At 43.9% G+C, this 22,304-nt stretch overlaps 1 protein-coding gene across 1 annotated transcript in view; it reads right to left on the bottom strand.

Moving 5' to 3' along the window:
* The window catches only part of LOC133763620 (olfactory receptor 5p57-like), a 36,563-nt gene that overhangs the window by 1,624 nt on the left and 12,635 nt on the right, over positions 1-22,304 (bottom strand). Inside the window, exons 2-5 of the mRNA XM_062197419.1 lie at positions 11,757-11,909; positions 1,900-2,097; positions 695-781; positions 395-465 (exon numbers count right to left, since the gene is read on the bottom strand). Of these exons, the coding sequence (XP_062053403.1) occupies positions 395-465; positions 695-781; positions 1,900-2,097; positions 11,757-11,909 (509 nt within the window). The remainder of the gene's footprint in view (positions 1-394; positions 466-694; positions 782-1,899; positions 2,098-11,756; positions 11,910-22,304) is intronic.

Genomic DNA, 22,304 nt, shown 5'->3' with positions numbered 1-22,304 from the left:
CATTTTCTGCCCCTGGATTTCTTGTTTGATGGGGAACCAGCATTACTAGTGAGACTGGAGGCCTAGAGTATTGGTTCAGACAGGGAATAAATGAAAGGATCAATTTGGCCCGTATTTGGAAGCAAAGATTTCAACAGTACCAGTCCCCGAGGCCAGGGACACAGGAAATCAAACGCCTCATGCCATAGGAATGTAAGGTGACTCAGCAGAACAGTAATCTCTCTGTCTTGAATCGTTGAATTGTATCTCCCAAAATGATACGTTGCATTCCTCACGCCTGCTACCTGTGGTTGTGACCTTATTTGGAAATAGTCTTTGCAGATGCAATCATGTTAAGATGTTAGGTCAGACTCTATTAGGGTGGGCCCCACTCCAACATCATTGTTGTCCTTACAAGAAAAGGAGACAGAGGTACAGGGAGGAGAACACCGTATGGAAACGCAGGCTCAGAAGGAACATCTTCACCTGGAGATGAGGCAGAGGGTGGAATTAGACTGTCAGAACTAAGGAATGTCTGGGGCTTCCGGAAGCAGGAAGGGGCTTTGGAGGGAAAAGGGTCCTTGTGACCCCTTGATTCCAGACATCCGGCCTTCCGGACTGTGAGAGAATAAATTTCTCTTGTTTTAAGCTGTGGCTCAAGACACGTCTGACAGCAGCCACAGGAAATGGATGCTCCAAGCAGGGACTGTCTTGCCTTTTGAGGCTGCCGGCTTGGTGGAGGCCTCCTGAGCAGCTGTCGGAAGATGGGGCTGTCTTGATCTCTGTTGGCAGAGCTCACAAACTTCGGGGAGAAAATGAAATAAAGTATTCACTACTGCAAACAGGCAGCTACAGGAAATACAAAACCCTAGCTTGACAAAACCATGAATCCAAAGTTTAAGGCAGTAAAAGATGCCGGGCATGTGGCTTTGGGGTCCAGTGAGTGACACAGTTCCTAAGGCAGAACTGGAGATGCGATCTGTAACCAGAAAGGTCAGTGTCCACGTGTTTTTCTCTCTTACATTCCCCAGAGGGCTCTCGGGCCCTTGAAACTTCTCTGGGGAATTTGCCTCTTGGGAGCCTCATCATCTAGGTTTTCAAAAATAACCAAGGTGGCTCTAGAGAGGGTAGGCTTTGGTATACTGGTCAGAGTTTGCGCCGATGGATGGCGTGACTGCTCTGATTGGTCGAGCTTCCTTTCTGATCACGTGGGCGTCTGCTCTGACTGACTGGTGCCTGTGGCACACTGGTAGTTTAATGTTTAGAATTCTGTGTGGTCTGAGTGAGGCTGGGAAGGAAGAAGCAGCAAGGCAGAAGCTGTTTCAGTGCGTCCCTGGGTAGCTAAAAATGGGAGCCGCTAGTCAGAGCTGTTAACGGGGCTTTGCACCATCAGCGTGTTACTGGCTACGTCTGGCCTCTTTTAGCATGAACAGTGGGTGCCGTTCCAGCCGTGGACAGCATCATGATGTTTCCCTCCCTATGGAGAGATATCCTTTGGGTACCATCCGGACCCTCTGCCTCCGAATGTCTTATGTGATCAGAGTTTGGGATAAAGGGGTTGGGTTTGTATAACCCTGCTCTGCCCCCTTGTTGGAAGTACAGCTTCTGCTCTATTCCACTCCTCTGTAATGTAGATCTTAAACTGGGCATGAGTCTGTCTAATTCGGGGGTTCAGTTTTAAGAAGATCACTCACCCACAGGCATGAATCATGTTCTGTAGCACAAGTTTTATCAGTGATGCAGGTGATATTTTGCTCCAGTCTGCTTTCCTTCTATGTCTTAACTGGCTCAAAATATGCATGGGGAACATGGCTGCTATTTATTGTTGTCCTTAAGGACCTCTTCAGAGAGAAAACAAGATGGAAGCTGGCAGGAGTGGTTCTGGTTTCTTGAATGACTCCACAATCTCGGCTCACAGACCCCTAGCAAATTGATAGGACTGAGTGGATTGGCTGTAACACTGGGGTGTGATGGAGACTTAGAAGACTCTGGATCTACAGTAACAATCCCTGGTTGAAAGAGCAGAACAGCTTCCTCCATTCGCCCTGCTGAGGCTTTGGTGAGGATCTGCCGTGGTGAGAAGGAGGCGTGTGGGCTGAATGTTGATGCGAACTGACACTGCAGAAGAGGGGAAGCTGGTCAAAGCCAGGAAGAGGAGGCTTGCGAAAGCGGGGGCTAGCTCAAGGTGGAAGAGTTCCGAGGATTTCCAAAGATCTCCTGTGCTCAGAGATATACAAGTATCATAAAGCCATGGATGGGGGCCGGTTCTCAGACTGAAAGCTCTGCTCTTTCCTGGGGCCGAGGAAGGGGACTCACCAATTTGGGCTCTAACTTGTATTCCTTGATACTTCTGTGTAAAGTACAGCGATTCAATCGTGTGTAGTCGCAACTGTTCTCATAGATAATTTTCCATGTAAAATAAAAAGAACTTCAGTGAATGGGAGAAGACACTGGGATTTTAGACCACCAAAGCAGTCCAGGCACAATTTCTTCCTTCCTTTTCAAAAATAAGCATTTATTAACCAGTCCTGGTCATTGGTAACCAAGAGGAAACTTGGTCCAGCTTCTAGGAGGACTGGTTTTGAGAGCAGAGTTTTACAAGTGGAGAGTTTTTGAAGGGTATTAAGCAGGGAGGTGACATGGTCAGACCAAGCTATAAAGATGAATTCAAGGGAGTCCAGAGAGGATACAGGGAAATGCACCAGTAACTGATCTTGGTGCTGCTAGCTAGGGTGGTGTTATCATTAACTGAATGTATGGCTAAAGCAGAGTCAGGGATGACCTTTAGGTTCCTGGTTTGGGTAACCAGATGAATAGTGATGCTATTCTCTCTAACAGATAACAGGTTTGAGAGAGGATATAGTGAATTCCATTTAAAAAATTAGAAAGAAACATATTTATTTGAGAGGCAGAGGGAGAGGGAGAGAGAGAGAGAGAGAGGAACAAGGTAGAGGGGAGGAGAGGGGAGAGAGTGAGCTAGCTCCCATCTGCTTGCTTACTCACCAAATGCTTGAAACAGCTGGGGATGAGCCAGGCCAAAGCCAAAAGCCAGGAACTCAACCCAGGTCTTCCACAAAGGCAGCAGAAACTCAATTGAGTTATCACTGTTGGCTCTCAGGGTCTGCATTAGCAGGAAGCTGGAATTGGGAACTGGGACGAGGACTAGAACCCAGGTTCTTCAATATGGGACATGGGCATATTAACCAGTAGGCTGACTGCCTGTCTCATGAATTCCATTTTTGATAGGGTGACTGTGGGGAAGCCAAAATACAAGCCCAGGTGACAGGTGGATATACTCTTTTGAAGCTTAGGAGAGGGCATTCCTTTGGGAGATGAAGTTTTGAGGGTCTTTGTGTGTATTCAGTCATTCAGAATATGTTTATTATACATCTACTGTATGCCAGGAACTTTGTAGGAGGTGAGGATACAATGATAAGGAAAAAAACATAGTGTTCACTTTTGTGGAGTTTAGAGTTCATACAGAAAGACAAACAATACTATCGAGCAATTGCAATGAAGTAGGGGTACCCATTGGTATGAGCTGATTTAACTCCGGGAGGTCAAGGACTTTTTCCTAGGAAGATATTTCCATAGAAGCAAGAGTAGGAACAGCTTATACAGAGGCCCAGAAGGCTGAGGGATGCTGATGAGAAAGAGGAGCTGAATAAATGCCATTGTGGGTAGGTGCAAGGAGACGGGATATGTGGTACAGGCTGGATGAAGCAGGCAGGCAGTGCTTTGTAACATTTATTGAGTGCTTATGTGTCTGGCACTGTTCCAAATACCTTTAATTTCATCTAATTCTATCAACAACTTTATGGGAGGTACTATTGTTATCTGCATTTACATATGAGGAAACTCAGGCAAAAAGAACTTAAATAACTTTTAGTAGAGGTGGAGCTGGAATTCAGGTGGTCAGGTTGTTGAGCTGAAACTATTACCCAATACCCTAGGCCATATTAAGAAATTAAAAAGAAATAGAAACCATTAAAACATTTTCAGGAGGGGCCGGCGCAGTGGCGCAGTAGGTTAATCCTCCGCCTGTGGTGCCGGCATCCCATATGGGCGCCGGTTCTAGTCCCGGCTGCTCCTCTTCTGATGGAGCTCTTTGCTATGGCCTGGAAAAGCAGTGGAAGATGGCCCAAGTCCTTGGGCCCCTGCACCCATGTGGGAGACCAGGAAGAAGCTCCTGGCTCCTGGCTTCGGATCTGAGCAGCTCTGGCTGTTGCGGCCATTTGGGGAGTGAACCTACGGAAAGGAAGACCTTTCTCTCTGTCTCTCCTTCTCACTGTCTGTAACTCTAACTCTCAAATAAAAAAAAAACCCAAAAACCAAAAAAACAAAAACATTTTCAGCAAAGAAAAGACAAGGACATGGGAAAGCGACTCATTTTCACCAGAGGTTTGACAAGGCCGTTCATACCTGACGTCCAACATGATGGCTCTGAATGCAGCTGTGGATAAGTGATTGGAGGAGGCTAGTGGATGGAGGAGATGGATGGGGAGGATGTTGAAGTCTCTCGGCAGAGATTCATAGCTTAAATTTAAGTGAAGATGGTGGAAACAGGTTTGGGAGATGTCAGGACTTGGCAAAGGACCAACGCTGCTGGTGTGAGAAGAGCAGTATCAGAGTGGACTCTAGGATCTCTGGTGTACAAAACAGAGCTGGTAGTTAGGAGAGGTTAGGCTGTGTCTCTTAAACACAAGAGGCCCTAGGCCAGAATCTTAAGGAAATTCATTTCAGATTTTTTTTTTTTGACAGGCAGAGTGGATAGTGAGAGAGAGAGAGACAGAGAGAAAGGTCTTTCTTTTCTGTTGGTTCACCCCCCAATGGCTGCTGCGGCCAGTGCACAGTGCTGATCCGAAGCCAGGAGCCAAGTGCTTCTCCTGGTCTCCCATGCGGGTGCAGGGCCCAAGCACTTGGGCCATCCTCCACTTCCTTCCCGGGCCACAGCAGAGAGCTGGACTGGAAGAGGAGCAACCAGGACAGAATCCGGTGCCCAACTGGGACTAGAACCCAGTGTGCCGGCGCCGCAGGCGGAGGATTAGCCTATTGAGCTGCGGCACCGGCCCTGCACATTGTTTCTGAGATCTGAGTTTCCCACCATTCACCTGGGTTCTGGGGCTGATATTGAGTTCTGGAAAACTGTGAGCGTGAGTTACTGGGTGGGGAGACTAAAGGAATCTGAGCCCCATGTGTGGCAGGATTGCATCTCCCTCTTCCCACTTACCTGTGGCTGAACAAAGATGAGCTTTGTCATTGGAAACCTCTGGGGGAGGTGTTTCTCTTACGTTTGCATTGCTTGTCTCTGTCCAGCTTTCTCCAGACAATGTCTCAGCCACTCATCGAAGCCTTGAGAGTCGGTATTGCTGGTAAGTGTCCTGTCTTAGGATCCATCAGACGTGCTTTATTCTGAGCCCTACAGTCAGAAACGTGGCAGTGGGGATTTGTGATTGCTCTCCCAGAGGCAGATCCAGAGCTGCAGGTTGCTTTAAGGAACGCTGGAGAAATCTTGTTGAGTGTGTCTGGGAACCTCTGAGGAGCAGGAGTTCTCCTTCAAGTGCCAAGACAGATCCTCTTCATCCATAGAGTCTATTCCCTGAAGGTTTTTGTTTTCAGTTAAATGAGCTTTCAAAGGTTCCCAAAGCCAAGAGGTATACAAAGGCATAAGTCAGATAATTTCCAGGGCTCACAGGAAGTGATTGGGAGGTGCTGTTGTTGCTTTATCCATTCAACAATATTGAAAATACATCTCTCCATCTCAGAAAAGCATTGTTCCCCACTCTCCAATAGCTTTATTGTCTCTGTAAAACTAACATATGCTAGCTATAAAAAAATTTATACAACCCAGAAACCAATCAAGAAGAAAGTAAAATGTCATCTGAAATCCTTGCGCTGTAGAACATGGGACCTGGTGAGTACCCCTCTTGATGTAAATCTTGCAGTGTGCTCGGGACTAATAATTTCCCACAAACAGAATCATCCTGTATAAGCAATTCTGTCATTTACCTTCCCACTCAGCAAGATGTCATGGGCATTTTCTCATGTCAACAAATAACAGCCTACATCATCATACTGAATGGCTGCAAATTATTTGGTTGTGTGTGTTTGTGCCATCATTTATTTAACTGATCCCCATTGGCTGACAATAAGGCATTTCTGTCTTTTTGCTATAAATAACTCTCAGACAGACATCTCCTGGGAGATGTGTGTGGGGCCAGGGGGGCTGAGTCCAGTGGGAATGTAGTGTGCAGAGGCTGCATTTCCTAGCCAGAAAGGGAGATTGGCCCCCTCTTTGGGGTGAGGGTGGGCTGCCATTGAGGTTTTACAACCCTGGCCATTTCAGACAAAGCAAAGGGCTTTGGCAGGCAAATGACTTGTTTATGTAAAAGCAATTCAGTCCCTAGACTACGGATCTGGAATGGAGTCCCAGCAGAAGGACTGAATCACTGAGGTTTCAGCTGGTAAGAGTGGATTTATGCACTGGGGAGAGACTCCTGGATCTCACCTATAGAGTGCTGTCCTCTGAACCCCCCCACTGCATTGCAACCTGCCCAAGGTGCTGCACAGTCTTCCTTCACTACATCAGTTCTCTATTCACAGACATACAGCAGCTTTCACCCCGATGGTCAAGAGTTGATTTTCCTCACTGTAGTTAAGAAGGATTTTACATTTTCTGTCCTCATTTGAGCTAAGCTTGGCCACCTACCTGAGTCTGGCTCAGGGAGTGTGAATGAAACTGATTTGTGCCTATGCTGAGACATCCTGTGGTCTCCAACACCCTTCTCTCTGCTGTGACACCAGCATGGTCCAAGATATAGGGGTTTCTTCTGCATCAGTCTGTATATTGGAGGGGAAACAAGACTCATAACTGACTCATGGCGGATATGAAGATGAGTGAGAAATAAACTATTTGCTATCACAAATCAGTGAGATTTGGGTGCTGTTTGTAATACAGTGGCCTCAGCTGTCTACTCTATTCATCAAGGGTAAATTTCCCTTTTTAAATAAATACAACATTTATTTATTTAAAATTATTTATTCATTTAGATTTTATTTAAACGGCAGAGAAACAGAGACAGATGGAGAGGGATCTTTCATCCTCTGGTTCACTCCCCAGATGCCTGCAACAGCCTGGTCTGCAACAGCTATGGTTGGGTCAGGCAAAACCAGGAGCCAGGAAGTACATCCAGGTCTCTCATGTGGGTGGTAGGCATCCAAGTACTTGGGCCATCACCTGCTGTCTCCCATGATTTGCATTATCAGGAAGCTGGATGGGAAGTGGTTTAGCTGGAACTTCAGCTAAGCACTCTAATATAAGATGTGAGCATCCCAGGCAGGGTGTACCACTGTGCCAAATACCTACCAAGCACAAACTTCTTTTCTTGGTTATGGTCCCAGTTCTGTCTCATCTGTCTCAGGCGGAAGTCCTTCCTGTCTCCCCTGTGGAGGAGTTTCTTGCACCTACTGAGCCTGCATCTAGCTAATTGACTTCAGACAACTTACTTTATTTTATTTTATTTTTTTAAATATGAGAAGTTTCTAGTCATTAATGTGCAGGCTCTTAAGTACCCCATTCTTGCAAACCTGGCAGGCTGACAGGTGATATGAAAGTACTTCAAGAAGTTCATGGAAAATAGAATTAAAAGATGTTCATTTTGGCGCAAAACATTTTGAAATCTGTGAGTACAAGGGGTCCCTGGAAAGTTCATGGAAAATATATCTTATGACAAAATGATGCCTGGGTTTCAAAATGTTTTGCACCAAAATAAAGTTTTTCTTTTAATTCATTTTTTTCATGAGCTTTTTGAAATACTCTTGTATGTTGCCATGAAAGAAAGTCTTATGATCAGATTCTTTCCAACTTACAAGGCCTGCCGAAGTAACTTACTTGTTAATAGGCAAGTACAAGCAGTCAACATACCTGTCTGTATTTGAGGAATGGGTCTTGTCTCTGACTGCAGGTATTCTGATCAATAAGTCTTTTATGAAAAACTCATTTGGAAGTGAAATATTGATGTTCCACCACTTAGATCAGCTGGTAGGATCTTCCAGGAAGTGGAGAGATGCAGAACCAAATGGCCATGCAATCTTACAACGTGGTGCTAGACAGGAAAGACAATAACCTACCATGAGCTTTTAGTGCTTGCTTCTGAATGGCATCTTTAAAAATATATATTTATTTATGAGAGTAAGAGAGAGAGAAAGAATGAGAGCCGTCTCATCTGCCTCTCTAAATGCCTACAATGGCCTCAGTCAGAGCCAGGACAGAAGCTGGGGGTTGGAAACTCATTCATGGTCCCCCATGTGGGTGGCAGGAGCCCAATCACTTGAACCATCACTCCTGCCTTCCAGGTTCTGAATTAGCAGGGAGCTGGCGTCAGGAGATAGAGCTGTGTATCAAACCTAGGTACTCTGATGTAAGATGTGAACATCTAATCTGGCATCATACTGCTAGACCAATGTCTGCCCATTGGTCTTAGCGTGGGTCTTAGCCGATAAGCTCTTGAAGCAAAACTCAAGTAAAGGATATATAAACAGCCAAAGGAATGCCCTTGTCTTGTGTCTTTTTTTTTTTTTTTTTTTTTTTTGCTTAAGGGGAAATAGATGCTAGTGGAGCCAAATCAAAGAATCCCAAAAAGCTGGAGTTGAAAGGACTCCAGGAGAACATCCAGATCACAATGTTTGGGGTGGGAAGAGAGGCCCAGAGGGAGAAGGTGCTTGCAGAAGTTATAACTAGTCAGTAAACTCAGATTGGACACCTACTGTTTACGGGGAAAAATATTTCCTAAAATACTTGACACTGCCAGAGTACCATACTGCTGTTCCTATGGATGTCTGGAATCCTTTTGGGGGAATGCTGATAGATTCTCTACATATGGCAATGAGCTTCTTCCAGTGGCTTCAACTTCCTATTGATTGACTCTGCTCACTCTGTGGAGCAAGACGGTAGGATATACAGTGTTATAGCCCAGGCATAGTGTCACTGGTGGGAGGAAGCAAAGTTTTATTTCCATGGGAACAGTATAGTAAGTTTTAAAAATAAGTTGAACCTGAGAATTGAGAACATTTATTTCCACATGGCTTAACTATTGAGACTGAGAATTGAGACTTACTGTAGCAAAAAGACTTAACTAATGAGTCCTAGAAATTCATGCCTAGGAAGAGATGGTTATAAACTAATAAATATTTTCACTGTTTGCTTCATGAAATTCATGCAAGACAATTTATTTGAACAAGCAGTTTGCTCCTCTGGGCAAACAGCTCTCCTATCAGGGTAATAGATTACTCACCTGGACAACAATTTGCTCAACAAACAATAGTTTACTCAGCAGGATTTGCTTCCAGTCCCTTCCCTTGCTGTGTCTGCCGATCCTATACTCTAATGTCATCAATTTTGTTCAATCTTGATTTATAACTTACCTAGAATGATCCACCTTATATCACTTGGATCCAGACCCAAAAGCCTCATGAATATCTTCCCTTGACATTCTTCTTTTGAGATATAATGCAAAGATTCTGTTAAGGAGGTATTCTCTCTTACTACAGGATGTCTAATAAACTTAACTTTTGTTGACTGGCAGATTGGCAGATTTTCTGATGGTTGAAGAGTTACCAGTAGACAATCTCCTGGTACCCCGAAGTTTCTTGCTAGAGTTTTGCTTATGGGGTTTTATATTTTGAGGGCCTTTTGCTTTTGTTTGGGTATTTCTCTAACGATGACAACTGAGAGGAAAAGTAGAATTACAATTGCCTGTGTGAGTGGAGTTTACTTCATCAGTGCAAAGGGTTGTTGGTACAGCCAAGAGGGTTTGCGTGTGAATGTCAGGACACAGGTTATCTTTTCTACTATCTTCCTCTTATGGAAAGAAAAATAGTTGTCTTGAGACAATAGATAGTTCTCTAATTTGAGAGAGAGGTGCTAAAATTGGCTACTTTTAGCAAAGTCATGTCTCCTCACCCTGAATTTTTGAGTCAATCAGCCATTCTCTTCCTGTCCACTCTTGAGACCAGCTGGGACTTAATGAGAAGGAAGAAGTCTTAATTATTTGTTGTGACTCAAACAGAAAACTCCATGCTCCCAATGACAGAACCCAGGAAGATGATGAGAAAAAGGTAACTGGCTTAGGGGGTTGGGCTCTCTTTGGTGGTAAGAGGGAGGGACGAATGCAGTGACACAAGGTCTCTTTCATTGTCTGGTTCTTTCTGCCCTTTCAAGTCTATATCTTTCTTCCTGTTCCAAGTTGCCCTTTGGGTGCTCTGTAGAAACTGAAGACTCTTCTTGAAAATTAAGGCTCTATCGAATTAGCAGAAAGCTGGACTCTGGTGGAAATTATGGGAGTAATTCTCTGGGAGTCAATAGAAATTTAAATGTGTTACACAGTTTTCTGCAAAATCCCAAGAGGTTTAAATATTGTACTATAGAACTGGCTTTGGAGTCAGGAGGTGCTACCAACTATGAACTGTATACAACCTTAGACAAGTTATTTTCTTGGACTTTCAATTTAATTGTGTGTAAAATAAGCATAATTTACTTATGAAATTGATGTAACCATTCAATGGAATAATAATGTACAATATGCTTCACAGGATGCCTGACTTGTAACACTTGTTCAATAAATATTAGTAATGATCACTATTGGGAAATCACCTTCTTTATGGAGCAGCAGCTGTTTGATTAAACTCCTGATCCTTATGGAATAAACAAAGCTGGTATTCTTTTCATCATTTGCCACCTAGAAGCCTATGATCAAAAGATGAAGAGGTGAAACATATACAAATACATATTCTGTAATCTCTGAACAAGTAGTTAATACTTTGCTAGGCTTAGTGGGGAATGAAATGAAGGTTGAGATTTGATTCCTGCTGTAGGCAGTGTACATTTAAGTTGGGGAGGGAGATACACAGCCAGATACAGTGGTGAGCAGAGTTTGAGGGAATGTAACTGTCCCAGTGACAAATGTGCTGGTATTTAGTGGGTTCCAGGGATAGGAGAGCTTGTGAAAAAACAGGAAGGAACTGGTGATGGGGCAGGTGTTGGAAAATGGTATCTTCCACTTCAGCCTTAGAAGTGCTGTCCTTTTTTTTTTTTTTAAAATATCCACCTATTTATTTGAAAGTCAGAGTTACACAGAGAGAGGAGAGGCAGAGAGAGAGAGAGAGAAAGAGAGAGAGAGAGAGAGAGAGAGAGAGAGAGAGAGGTCCTCCATCTGCCAGTTCACTCCCCAAATGGCCGCAACAGCCGGAGCTGCACTGATCTGAAGCCAGGAGCCAGGAGCTTCCTCCAGGTCCCCCACGTGGGTGCAGGTGTCCAAGGACCTGGGACATCCTTTACTGCCTTCCCAGGCCACAGCAGAGAGCTGGATCAGAGGTGGAGCAGCTGGGTCTTGAACCGGTGCCCATATGGGATGCCAGTGCTCCAGGCCAGGGCGTTCACCTGTTGCGCCACAGTGCCAGCCCCAGAAGTGCTGTCCTTGTTCATCATCTCTTATTGGGATGATTGGGATATGGCAGAGAGGTCAACATCAGGCACCAGGATATGAGAGGAGTCTTTAAAAGAAGCTTAACTTCAAAGAAATTGTTGTGCATAAAGTCTGCAAGAATCTGGAAACATCCCTTGACCCTCAGTCTGGCTCCTTCTGAGCCGGTTTTGACCTCGATGGAACAAGGGATCCAGTTTTAGTGCTTCTCTCTAGGGCACCATCTGTTATCCTAACTTCATGTCTGTAACTTCACTCATGGCTATTTTTGTCTTGTGTTAGGTTTTGAAATCTTACTCTTTTTGGCTCTTGGTTCATCTTTAGAGTCACCATTCTGCTCTTCAGGGTCTGATAGCTTGTCCTGGATCTGCCCTGCTGCAAGACACCAGGGTGCAGCCCATCACCTTGAGACTGCAAGATCTGCTGATCACATATGAGCATGACGGTGCCCTAAAAGAGAATGATGGTAAGAGGAAAGATATAGTGAATAGAGCTTTGCTTTGGGCTTCCAGGGAATATGTCTGTCTGTTAGAAGGTAGTCAGGATGACAGTGTCAGTGAAGAAGCTAAGCATAATGCTGGAAGTAGGTGCCCTCAGCCTTGGTACTATGAACACAGGCAAGCTGGAGTATGGAGAGAAGGGAGGTAGTTACAGGAGTAATGATTAATAATGTTGGAGTCACAGAAGGGCAAGATGATGTCATTCTACATGACCACACCACTGATAATTGTGGCTAATGCTCTTTTTTTTTTTTAAAAAAAAGATTTATGTATTTATTTGAGAGGCAGAGTTACAGACTGAGGGAGGGAGAGACAGAGAGAGAGTTCCCCATCCACTGGTTTCCCTCCCCAAAAGGCTACAATGGCCAGAGCTGGACAGATCTGAAGCCAGGAGCCAGGAGTCTCTTCTGGGTCTTTCATGCAGGTGCAGGAGCCAAGCTCTTGAACCATCTTCCACCACCTTCCCAGGCAATTAGCATGAAGCTGTATCGGAAGTGGAGCAGCCAGGGCTCAAACTGGTGTCCAAAATGGATGCTGCTACTGCAGGTGGAGGCTTAACCTGCTACTCCACAGTTGTGGCCCCAGAATGGATAATGCTAAGGGAAGTGGGGAATCTGGTATCAGATGAGCATGTGCTGTGAATCATGTTGTTTGCTGGGCTTTTCACTGCTAGCTGTTTGATCTTCATGCAACTTTCTTGTTTATAAATTATGCCACGTTTAGACATCAGTACTGACTGATTACATAACTCGTGTAATTCCTATTCCTCTTTATGGTTTTATGCATCTATATTTTTCTATCCCAGCATTTCTAGTTCATGGTAAAAGAGAAATAAGGAATTTTGAGAACATGACTGAGTGACCCCAGGGTAAGATAGCTTAATTACTCAATAAGTCTAAGCTGTATTTAGGAACATGGGACTTCTTTGTGATTGCTGGACTGGCATGGTGGAAAAAGGGACTTAGTAATGACAGGATACTCCCCTGTATTTCTGTAGCTGGGGCTCTCCTATGGAGAAGTGTAATTCTTTGGTGGTGGAGCTTCTTATTAGATTTGCAGCTTCACCAAATCATCTATACTGGATAGAAAAAATAAGAGAGAGAAAATAATAAAATAACATAGGTTTAAGAAATTATTTAGGAGGCCAGCAATGTGGTGTAGTGGGTAAAGCCACTGCCTGTGGCACCAGGATCCCATGTGGGCACTGGTTCGAGTTCCAGCTGTTCCTCTTTGAAACCAGCTCCATGTTGGTGCACCTGGTATGATGGCCCATGTATCTGGGTCCCTGCGCCCACGTGGGAGACCCAGAGGAGGCTCCTGGCTCCTGGCTTTGGATTGGCCCAGATCCAGCTGTTGCGGCCATTTGAAGAGTGGACCAGCTAATGGGAGATATCTCCTCCTCCCGCAGCTCTGCCTATCAAATAAATAAATATAGATAAAAGAAATGATTTAATGTAAGACAGACTATTAACAGTAGTGTGTGATGAAGACTAGTTGAAGATTAGGTATTTTGCTAAGCACCTGATAGAAATTAAATCTCCCTTAATCTCCATAAACCCTCTGATAAAGTAGTTAATATTTTACAACCAAGGTTATACAGATTTATTTGACAGAGCTGGAATCTAGTCCTAGGTATGGCTGTCCCTTAGGAAAACAACAACAACATCTGTGAGACTGGATAAGACTGTGCAGACACAAAAACCAAGCTTACCTATGGAGCCATCACAGAGGAACTTACAAGGTTTTGAGCCTAAATTCAAGATGATCCATTAGTAGTTATTTTGGTTGTTTTTGATACATAAAAAAATTCGCATAACATAGTGTCTTACAATTACATGTAGTATATGAAAATTATCATTCTCATAATTCTGTTGATGAGCAATTTGAGTAGGGATTAGGTGCTTCTGCTCCACAGGTGTAGACTGGAGTCAATTACTCAGCTGCATGTAGCCAGCAGCTGCATTGCCTTGGAAGGCCAACGAAGCCACAGTCAATGTCTACCGTTTAGTGCTTCTCCAGCTGCCTGTCTTCATGGCTGGGTGGGCTTCCTCACAGTGTGTTTGTCTCAGGGTAGCCTTCCAATATGGAGAAAGTAGAAGTTGATGATCCTTTTTAAGACAAGATCTGGGTTAGCACATTCTTACTTCTGCTATTTTCTATTGGTTAAAGCAAGTCATAAGTGGAGTTACCATATAATATAGATAATACCCAGTTAAATTTGAACTTCAAATAAGCAATGAATCATTTTTGCTATAAGTTGTCCCATACAATATTTGGGAATACTTTTGCTAAAAATACTCATTGCTTATCTGAAATTCATATTTAACTGGACATTCTGTAAATTCACTTACTAAATGTAGCAACTGTAGTCAGAAGACCAACCCAGATTTGATGGGAAGAGAAACAGATATCCCCACTTGATGGGAGGATTCAGAGAAGGGAGGATTTCATTGTGGCTGTTCTTGCAGGATCTTTACCTTAGGGATCGATGAAGAATTCCTAGATAGTGGAGACAGTATAGCACAGAGGTCAGGCATAGGCACCCTGTAGTCGGAGTGTGAATTCTGGCTCTGCCACTTGCTGATTATGTGATCTCAGTCATATTATTTCTGGAGTTTCATTTTTTTTTTTGATCAGGTTTCTTCATTGTAAAAGTTGGGAAGTTATTGCTTTGTGCCTCACATTGAAGGTTGAGAACATCTATGAAAAGATGAAAGTAAATTGGTTGTATGTAAGAGGTATTCGATAATGTTAGCAACCAGCTTAGCAGGGTCTTGGGTGAAGACCTGGCTAATGTTCTCGTGGAAGTTGAGGCTAAGAAGCTTGTGCTTTCAGAAAAGTTAGTAAGATTCTTTTAACCTGTGCTTGTTATAGAGCGACGATATCTTCAGGTTGCTTGACATGTGGAAACCGCTTGGGCAGTGATTTCTGCTGGAGAGAGAATGAGAGAGCCGCTTGACTTTATCCCTGAAGTGAATTCTTTTCTCTTTTCCATACTCTTTACACTCCTGGCTAAGTGACACCAGTGAGTGAGCTGGTGTCACGGATCTCTGATTGGGAGCATTTAGCGAATAATTGAGTTGGATTTAACTGTAGTGTGCGATGGTCACACTTCAAGAGAACCTCTGGTTGAAACAAAGAGATGCTAGGAGCTGCAGGATGGCTTCCCTGTGAGGCTCTGCTGTGGGGATGGAGTTTGGGCACAAAGGCTGGCAGCAGAGGGACAAAGAATCGGGCAGAATGTCTGGGCATAACTCATGTAGGGGAGTCAGCAGAGGGAAGTCACCAAGGCGCAGATAGTGGAATTGGAACCTCTGGGAACTATTTGAAGGATCTCAGCCTGTCCATAGATCCTAGTATTTCTAGTCTTTGAGGGTCCTCCAGACTTGCTCACTGCATTTGTTTCCTGGTATTTTGTGTGCATATAGAGTGATTGGAGTTATTTTTTTTAAATTAAGAATTGTGGTTTTTGAGTTTTAAAGCACAAGTGAGTGGAATATCAAGCTATGCTGTGGTTGCAAAAATAACACCAGAGGGAAACCACGCTGCTCAGACCCCGAGGTCATACCTCAGATGTATGGTTCATCTGGCGGTTTTTCTGAAGTTGTGGAGAGGGTGAGATAAAATCGAGTCTGTGATACTCTGGAGAGGGCGATCAGCATTCAGTACCCTGATCTGTAGAGGGAGAAGGGTGATTACTTTCTGGAAGGTTCAAGGATTTTCTAGAAGATGTCAGTCACTCCCTGAGATACTAGTTGCCTCTAATAGCTGCAGCTGGAGACATCCCACACTGCCTTAGGATTCTTTCTCTAAAGGAAGGCTCCCGTGTCACCTACATTTGGCTCTTTCCAGCCAGTGTCCTTAGTTCCCATGGGAGTCAACAGAGAATGATGTACATGGAGTTACTCCAGAGATTAGAGCTGGAAGTTGATAAGTGGTGGCCCTAAGTTGTCCCTGAAGTGATGGCTGGAGAGATTTCTCACTCAGTGAGTGATGGTTGTTGGCCATTGGAGGCTTGAGTGAGTTTCCACTAAAGATCCCATTCCAGGGCAAACTCCATACTTCTTTATTCTATTCCTCCTTCCTAGGCATCTACAGTTAATTTCAATGACTTTGAGTCTCTTGTGAACAAAATTAAAATCCAAGGATTTAAAGAAACTTCCTCTGTTTTTCATTTGTAAACATGAGATTCTGGGGCTCACATTTCCACACAGGGAAGACCTGGCACCCAGCAAAGTTAACCAGTTTTCCTCAGGTGAAGGAGTCACTTATAATTATAATTCATTGAACATCCATCAGGGCTGTGCTCCAGTGCTTCATTCCAACATGGCATACCCATACAATGTATTCATTTTGTGTATGATCTCTACCCTGATGTTGGAATGAAAGAACCGTGAAGGCAGGCCTTTTTGTATATTTTACTCATTGTTGTATCTCCTGGAACATATTAAGTTTTCAATAAACAGTTGTTGAGTGTGTGAGTGAAAGCTATAAAGAAGATACAGGATCTCTAGAGGGAGGAGCACCTGTGTTCCCCTCTAGTAGTCTTGAATTTTTGGTCCAAATCCCTGAATCTGGCAATGATAAATTTGTAAATTCAGATGCCATGGAAACCTTGGATTTATTCTCTTCTCTTTATTGATAATTTTGTATGAGATCTGTTTATAAATCTGTTTATACACAAAAAATTTTGTCACAATTATACCACTTACCATGAATTTGAACACATACATATTGAATATGCACATTACTTAAGGCACTTGAGACATTCAAGAGTATCTGCTTAATTTGATTTGAAACATTGAAGATGATTAGCTAACTTGAATTAGCTACATTTATGTTTGATTTGCCTGCTAAAATGTAGAACAGCATTTGATATATTACTTGAGTACAACTTAATTTAGTAGATTATTAAGAATTGTAAGTACTTATTAAGGTATGTAAAGGGCTTGAGAAGTCAGGTACATTAAATTTAGGATTGTTGTTAGAAACATTAAGAGAATTTAATTACTATGTCATAAACAGTGTATAAATCATTAGGATAACTTGTTTTCTGTATTAATCAGGGCTCTCCTGAGAGACTGAGCCAATAGGATATTTGTTAGATGAGGAGACTTATCAGGGAATTGGCTGGTCAGATTAGGGTGGCTGAGAAGTGCCACGATGGACCATCTGAAGGCTGGGGACCAGGGATGCTGGGAGCACGACCAAAGTATGAGGCCTCGGCTTGCAGGAAGTTGATGATGTCATTCTCGGACCGCACTTGAAGCCTGAGAATTCTCATGGCCATGGAGTAAGTTCTCAGATCTAAAGACCCAGCACCCTGTAGTCCTGGTGTCCAAAGCTGGAGAAAAATGTGTCCCAGCCCTTGCAGAGAGAGAGATCAGTTTGCCTTCTGTGTGAGAATCTGTCCTGCTGGGACCCTCCATGGATAAAATGGTGCCCACTCTCACTGAGGACACATCTCCGATGATGTCACTCAGGCTTACATGCTAAATCTCTTCTGGGAACACCTTACTCTGCATATTTCTTAATCCAGTCAAACTGGAACCTAAAATTAACATCACACTCCCTTGGATTTTTTTGTTTTTACATGATTTTATTAGTGAGAGAAACTTTATTTATTTATTTGAAAGGCAGACACACTTATGTACACACACAAAGAGAAAGAGAGAGAGAGAGAGAGAGAGAGAGAGGAGCATCTCCCATTCACTTGTTCATTCTCCAAATGCCCACAAGAGCCAGGCCAGAGCCAGCAGTCAGGTATTCAATACTGTTTTCCCACACAGGGACACCACTACTGCCTCCCAGGGTATGTGTTGATAGGAAGCTGGAACCAGGACTGGAGCCAGACTCAAACCCAGGCACTTTGGTACAGGATGCAGGAATTCCAAGCAGCAGCATCTTTTTTTTTTTATTAAACTTTTATTTAATGAATATAAATTTCCAAAGTACAGCTTATGGGTTACAATGGCTTCCCCCTCCCCAAACTTCCCTCCCACCCGCAACCCTCCCCTTTCCCGCTCCCTCTCCCCTTCCAATCACATCATGATTCATTTTCAATTCTCTTTATATACAGAAGATCAGTTTAGTATATATTAGGTAACGATTTCAACAGTTTGCCCCCATATAGCAACACAAAGTGAAAAAAAATACTTTTGGAGTACTAGTTATAGCATTAAATAAGAGCGTACAGCACATTAAAGACAGAGATCCTACATAATATTTTTTAAAATTAATTAATTTTCTATGCCATTTCCAATTTAACACCAGGTTTTTTTTTCCATTTCCAATTATCTTTATATACAGAAGATCGATTCAGTATATAATTAGTAAAGATCTCATCAGTTTGTACCCACGCAGAAACACAAAGTGTAAAAATACTGTTTCAGTACTAGTTATAGCATTACTTCACATTGGACAACACATTAAGCACAGATCCCACATGGGACGTAAGTACACAGTGACTCCTGTTGCTGACTTAACAATTTGACACTCCTGTTCATGGCGTCAGTAATCTCCCTAGGCTCTAGTCATGAGTTGCCAGGGCTATGGAAGCCTTTAGAGTTCGCTGACTTTGATCTTATTCCGATAGGGTCATAGTCAAAGTGGAAGTTCTCTCCTCCCTTCAGAGAAAGGTACCTCCTTCTTTGATGGCCCCGTTCTTTCCACTGGGATCTCACTCACAGAGATCTTTCATTTAGGTCTTCTTCTTCTCCTTCTTCTTCTTCTTCTTCTTCTTCTTCTTCTTCTTCTTCTTCTTCTTCTTCTTCTTCTTCTTCTTCTTCTTCTTCTTCTTTTTCTTTTCCATGGTATCTTGGCTTTCCATGCCTACAATACTCTCATGGGCTCTTGAGCCAGATCCGAATGCCTTAAGGGCTGATTCTGAGGCCAGAGTGTTGTTTAGGACGTCTGCCATTCTATGAGTCTGCCCAAGCAGCAGCATCTTAATCACCACACCAAATGCCCACCTGTGACTTTGCTGTGAATGAAGAAATCGTGAATGTAAATACTGCTTAAACTATTTGGGTGGATTTACTCCCTTAAATGTTTGGACTAAGGGAACATTACCCAGAGATAGATTGTGGGGAGTGGGCATTTAGCCTAAAGTTAAAATGCTGGTTAAGGAGCCAACGCTGGGGTGCAGTAGGTTAAGCTTCTGTCTGCAGAGCTGGCATCCCATATGGGTGCCTGTTCGAGTCCTGATTGTCCCACTTCTGATCCAGCTTTTGGTAATGTGCCGGGGAAAGCAGCAGAGGATGGTCCAAGCCCTTGTGCCCCAGCATCTACGTGGGAGACCTGGAAGAAGCTCTTGGCTCCTGGCTTCGGCTTGGCCTAGCCCTATCTGTTGCCCCATTTAGGAAGTGAACCAGTGGATAGAAGATCTCTCGGCTGGCGCCGTGGCTTAACAGGCTAATCCTCTGCCTTGCGGCGCCGGCACACTGGGTTCTAGTCCCGGTTGGGGTGCCAGATTCTATCCCAGTTGCCCCTCTTCCAGGCCAGCTCTCTGCTATGGCCCGGGAAGGCAGTGAAGGATGGCCCAAGTCCTTGGGCCCTGCACTCGCATGGGAGACCAGGAGAAGCACCTGGCTCCTGGCTTCGGATCAGCAAGATGCGCCGTCCGCAGCGGCCATTGGAGGGTGAGCCAGTGGCAAAAAGGAAGACCTTTCTCTCTGTCTCTCTCTCTCTCACTATCCACTCTGCCTATCCAAAAAAAAAAAAAAAAAAAAAAAAAAAAGAAGAAGAAGATCTCTCTCTGTCTCCTTTTCCTCCTCTGTAATTCTGCCTTTCAAATGAACAAATAAAATCTTCAAAATAGGGATGTGTTTTAAAAAAATTAAAAAAAATGTTGGTTGAGATGCCTGTTTCCCACAGCAAAGTGCCTGAGATTGGCTCCAGATTCCAGGTTCCCACCAATACACATGCTGGGTGCAGTGGTGATGGCTCAAGTAGTCAGGTTCCTGCTACTCATGTGAAAGACCTGGGTTGAGTTTCTGGTGCCTGTTGTGGGCATTTTGGGAGTGAACCTGTAGATAGGAGCTGTCTGTCTATGTCACTCAAAAAATATAAATTATTATTGCCTTAAATTTTAACACAAACATAAATTTATGATATTTGGAAACTGCTGTTAGTGGCCTAAGAAATAATTCTAAGTTTACAAACTAAAATGTTAGCATCAGTTAACAAACAGCTTTTGATATTCTTTTCTGTGCAGAAAAGAATTGGGTATTAAAAAAAAATTGCTTGTGACATAGCACACTGTGGATTTGAATTTATTGCTGGAAGAAATATGAAGGAGCCTCTGGATTGAGAACCTAATTTCTCTGAGGACCAAGGTTAGGAGTATAGTTCTCCGTGTTTTGTGATGTGACACTTTGAGAAATCTGAGTCCTTTGTACTGATCTGTGAAGTGACAACGGGGAACTAAAACATGAAGAGACTTTAAAAACATTTATGGAAAATGGAGTTAAAAGATAAATTTATTTTGATGCAAGTAATTTTAAAATCCATATACAGTTTTTTGTAATGTACATTTTCTACAAACTTTTTGAAGTCCCCTCATAAACATGGATTTCAAAAAATTTTTTGTAGCCAAGAGGCCACTGCTGTGGCATAGCTGGTAAAGCTGCTGCTTGCAGTGTTGGCATAACATATGGGCAATTGTTCGAGTCCCGGCTACTCCACTTCCCATCGTGCTCCCTGCTAATGCACCTGGAGAAGCAGCAGAAGATGGCCCAAGTGCTTGGGTCCCTGCACCCACATGGGAGACCTGAAAGAAGCTCCTGGCTTCTGACTCCTGGCTGCAGACTGGCCCAAGTACAGCCATTGAGGCCATTTGGGGAGTGAACCAGCAGATGGAAGATCTTTCTCTGAAACTCTGCCTTTCAAATAAATAAATAAATCTTAAAAAAATTTTTTTTTGCTATCCCAATAAACTTATGTTTTAATTCACTTTCTAAAAACAAGATTTATTTATTTATTTGAAAGTCAGAGTTGCAGACAGAGACGGGGAGAGACACAGCGAGAGCGAGAGCGAGAGCGAGAGCGAGAGCGCGCGGACTTCCATTTGCTAGCTCTCTCCTCATTTGGCTGCAACAGCCAGTGCTGCGCCAGGCTGAAGCCTAGAGCTAGGAGCTCCATCCGGGTCTTCCTTGTGGGTGACAAGGGCTCAAACTCGTGGGCCATTTTCTGCTGCCTTCTCTGCAGTTAGCAGGAAGCTGCACTGGGAGTGGAGCAGGTGGGGCATGATCTGGTGCCCATATGTGACGCCAGTGTTATAGGCGACATCTTTACCTGCTAGGCTGAAATTTGGCTTCCGCCATGAGATTTTTGAAGTACCCTTCCAATTTGTTGAGTCTCTGCTTTGTGCTTCTCCCTACAGCAGGCCCTTCCAACATCCCGAACTTCTTCCACATCCTGAAGAAGCAAGACAGCTGCTTAAGGTCACAAATAGATGAATTGCACTTGGATGACCATATGTGGAGTGATTGATATAATCCCTTCTTTTTTTTTTTTTTTTTTTTTGACAGGCAGAGTGGACAGTGAGAGAGAGAGAGACAGAGAGAAAGGTCTTCCTTTGCTGTTGGTTCACCCTCCAATGGCCGCTGTGGCCGGCGCATTGCGCTGATCCGAAGGCAGGAGCCAGGTGCTTCTCCTGGTCTCCCATGGGGTGCAGGGCCCAAGCACTTGGGCCATCCTCCATTGCCTTCCCGGGCCACAGCAGAGAGCTGGCCTGGAAGAGGGGCAACCGGGACAGAATCCAGCGCCCCATACGGGACTGGAACTCGGTGTGCTGGTGCCGCAGGCGGAGGATTAGCCTATTGAGCCACGGTGCTGGCCGATATAATCCCCTCTTAATCAGGTAGAGATAATAGCTCAGGAAAGAAAATAAAAGACAACCTAGAGAAATTACTTAACAAGAACCAAGAGATAAAATATAGGGGCCGGTGTAGTGCTGGCATCCCATATGGGCACTAGTTCGAGTCCTGGCTGCTCCACTTCTGATCCAGCTCTCTGCTATGGCCTAGGAAAGCAGTAGATGACTTGCACCAGCATGGGAGACATGGAAGAAGCTATTGGCTCTTGGTTTCTGATGGCCCTAGCTATGGCCATTGCAGCCATTTGGGAAGTGAACCAGCGGATGGAAGACCTCTCTCTCTCTCTCTCTCTCTCTCTGCCTCTGCCTCTCTGTAACTCTGCCTTTCAGATAAAATAAATAAATCTTGAGCAAAAATAATCAGCCCTTAAGGCATTCGGATCTGGCTCAAGAGCCCATGAGAGTATTTTAGGCATGGAAAGCCAAGATACCATGGAAAAGAAAAAAAAAGAAGACCTAAATGAAAGA

Source organism: Lepus europaeus, chromosome 7 (assembly GCF_033115175.1).
Source record: "Lepus europaeus isolate LE1 chromosome 7, mLepTim1.pri, whole genome shotgun sequence".
In the NCBI taxonomy this organism is placed as follows: Eukaryota; Metazoa; Chordata; class Mammalia; order Lagomorpha; family Leporidae; genus Lepus; species Lepus europaeus.
The sequence above is the reverse complement of the archived record's forward strand: the minus strand, read 5'-3'. Positions and strand labels throughout refer to the sequence as shown.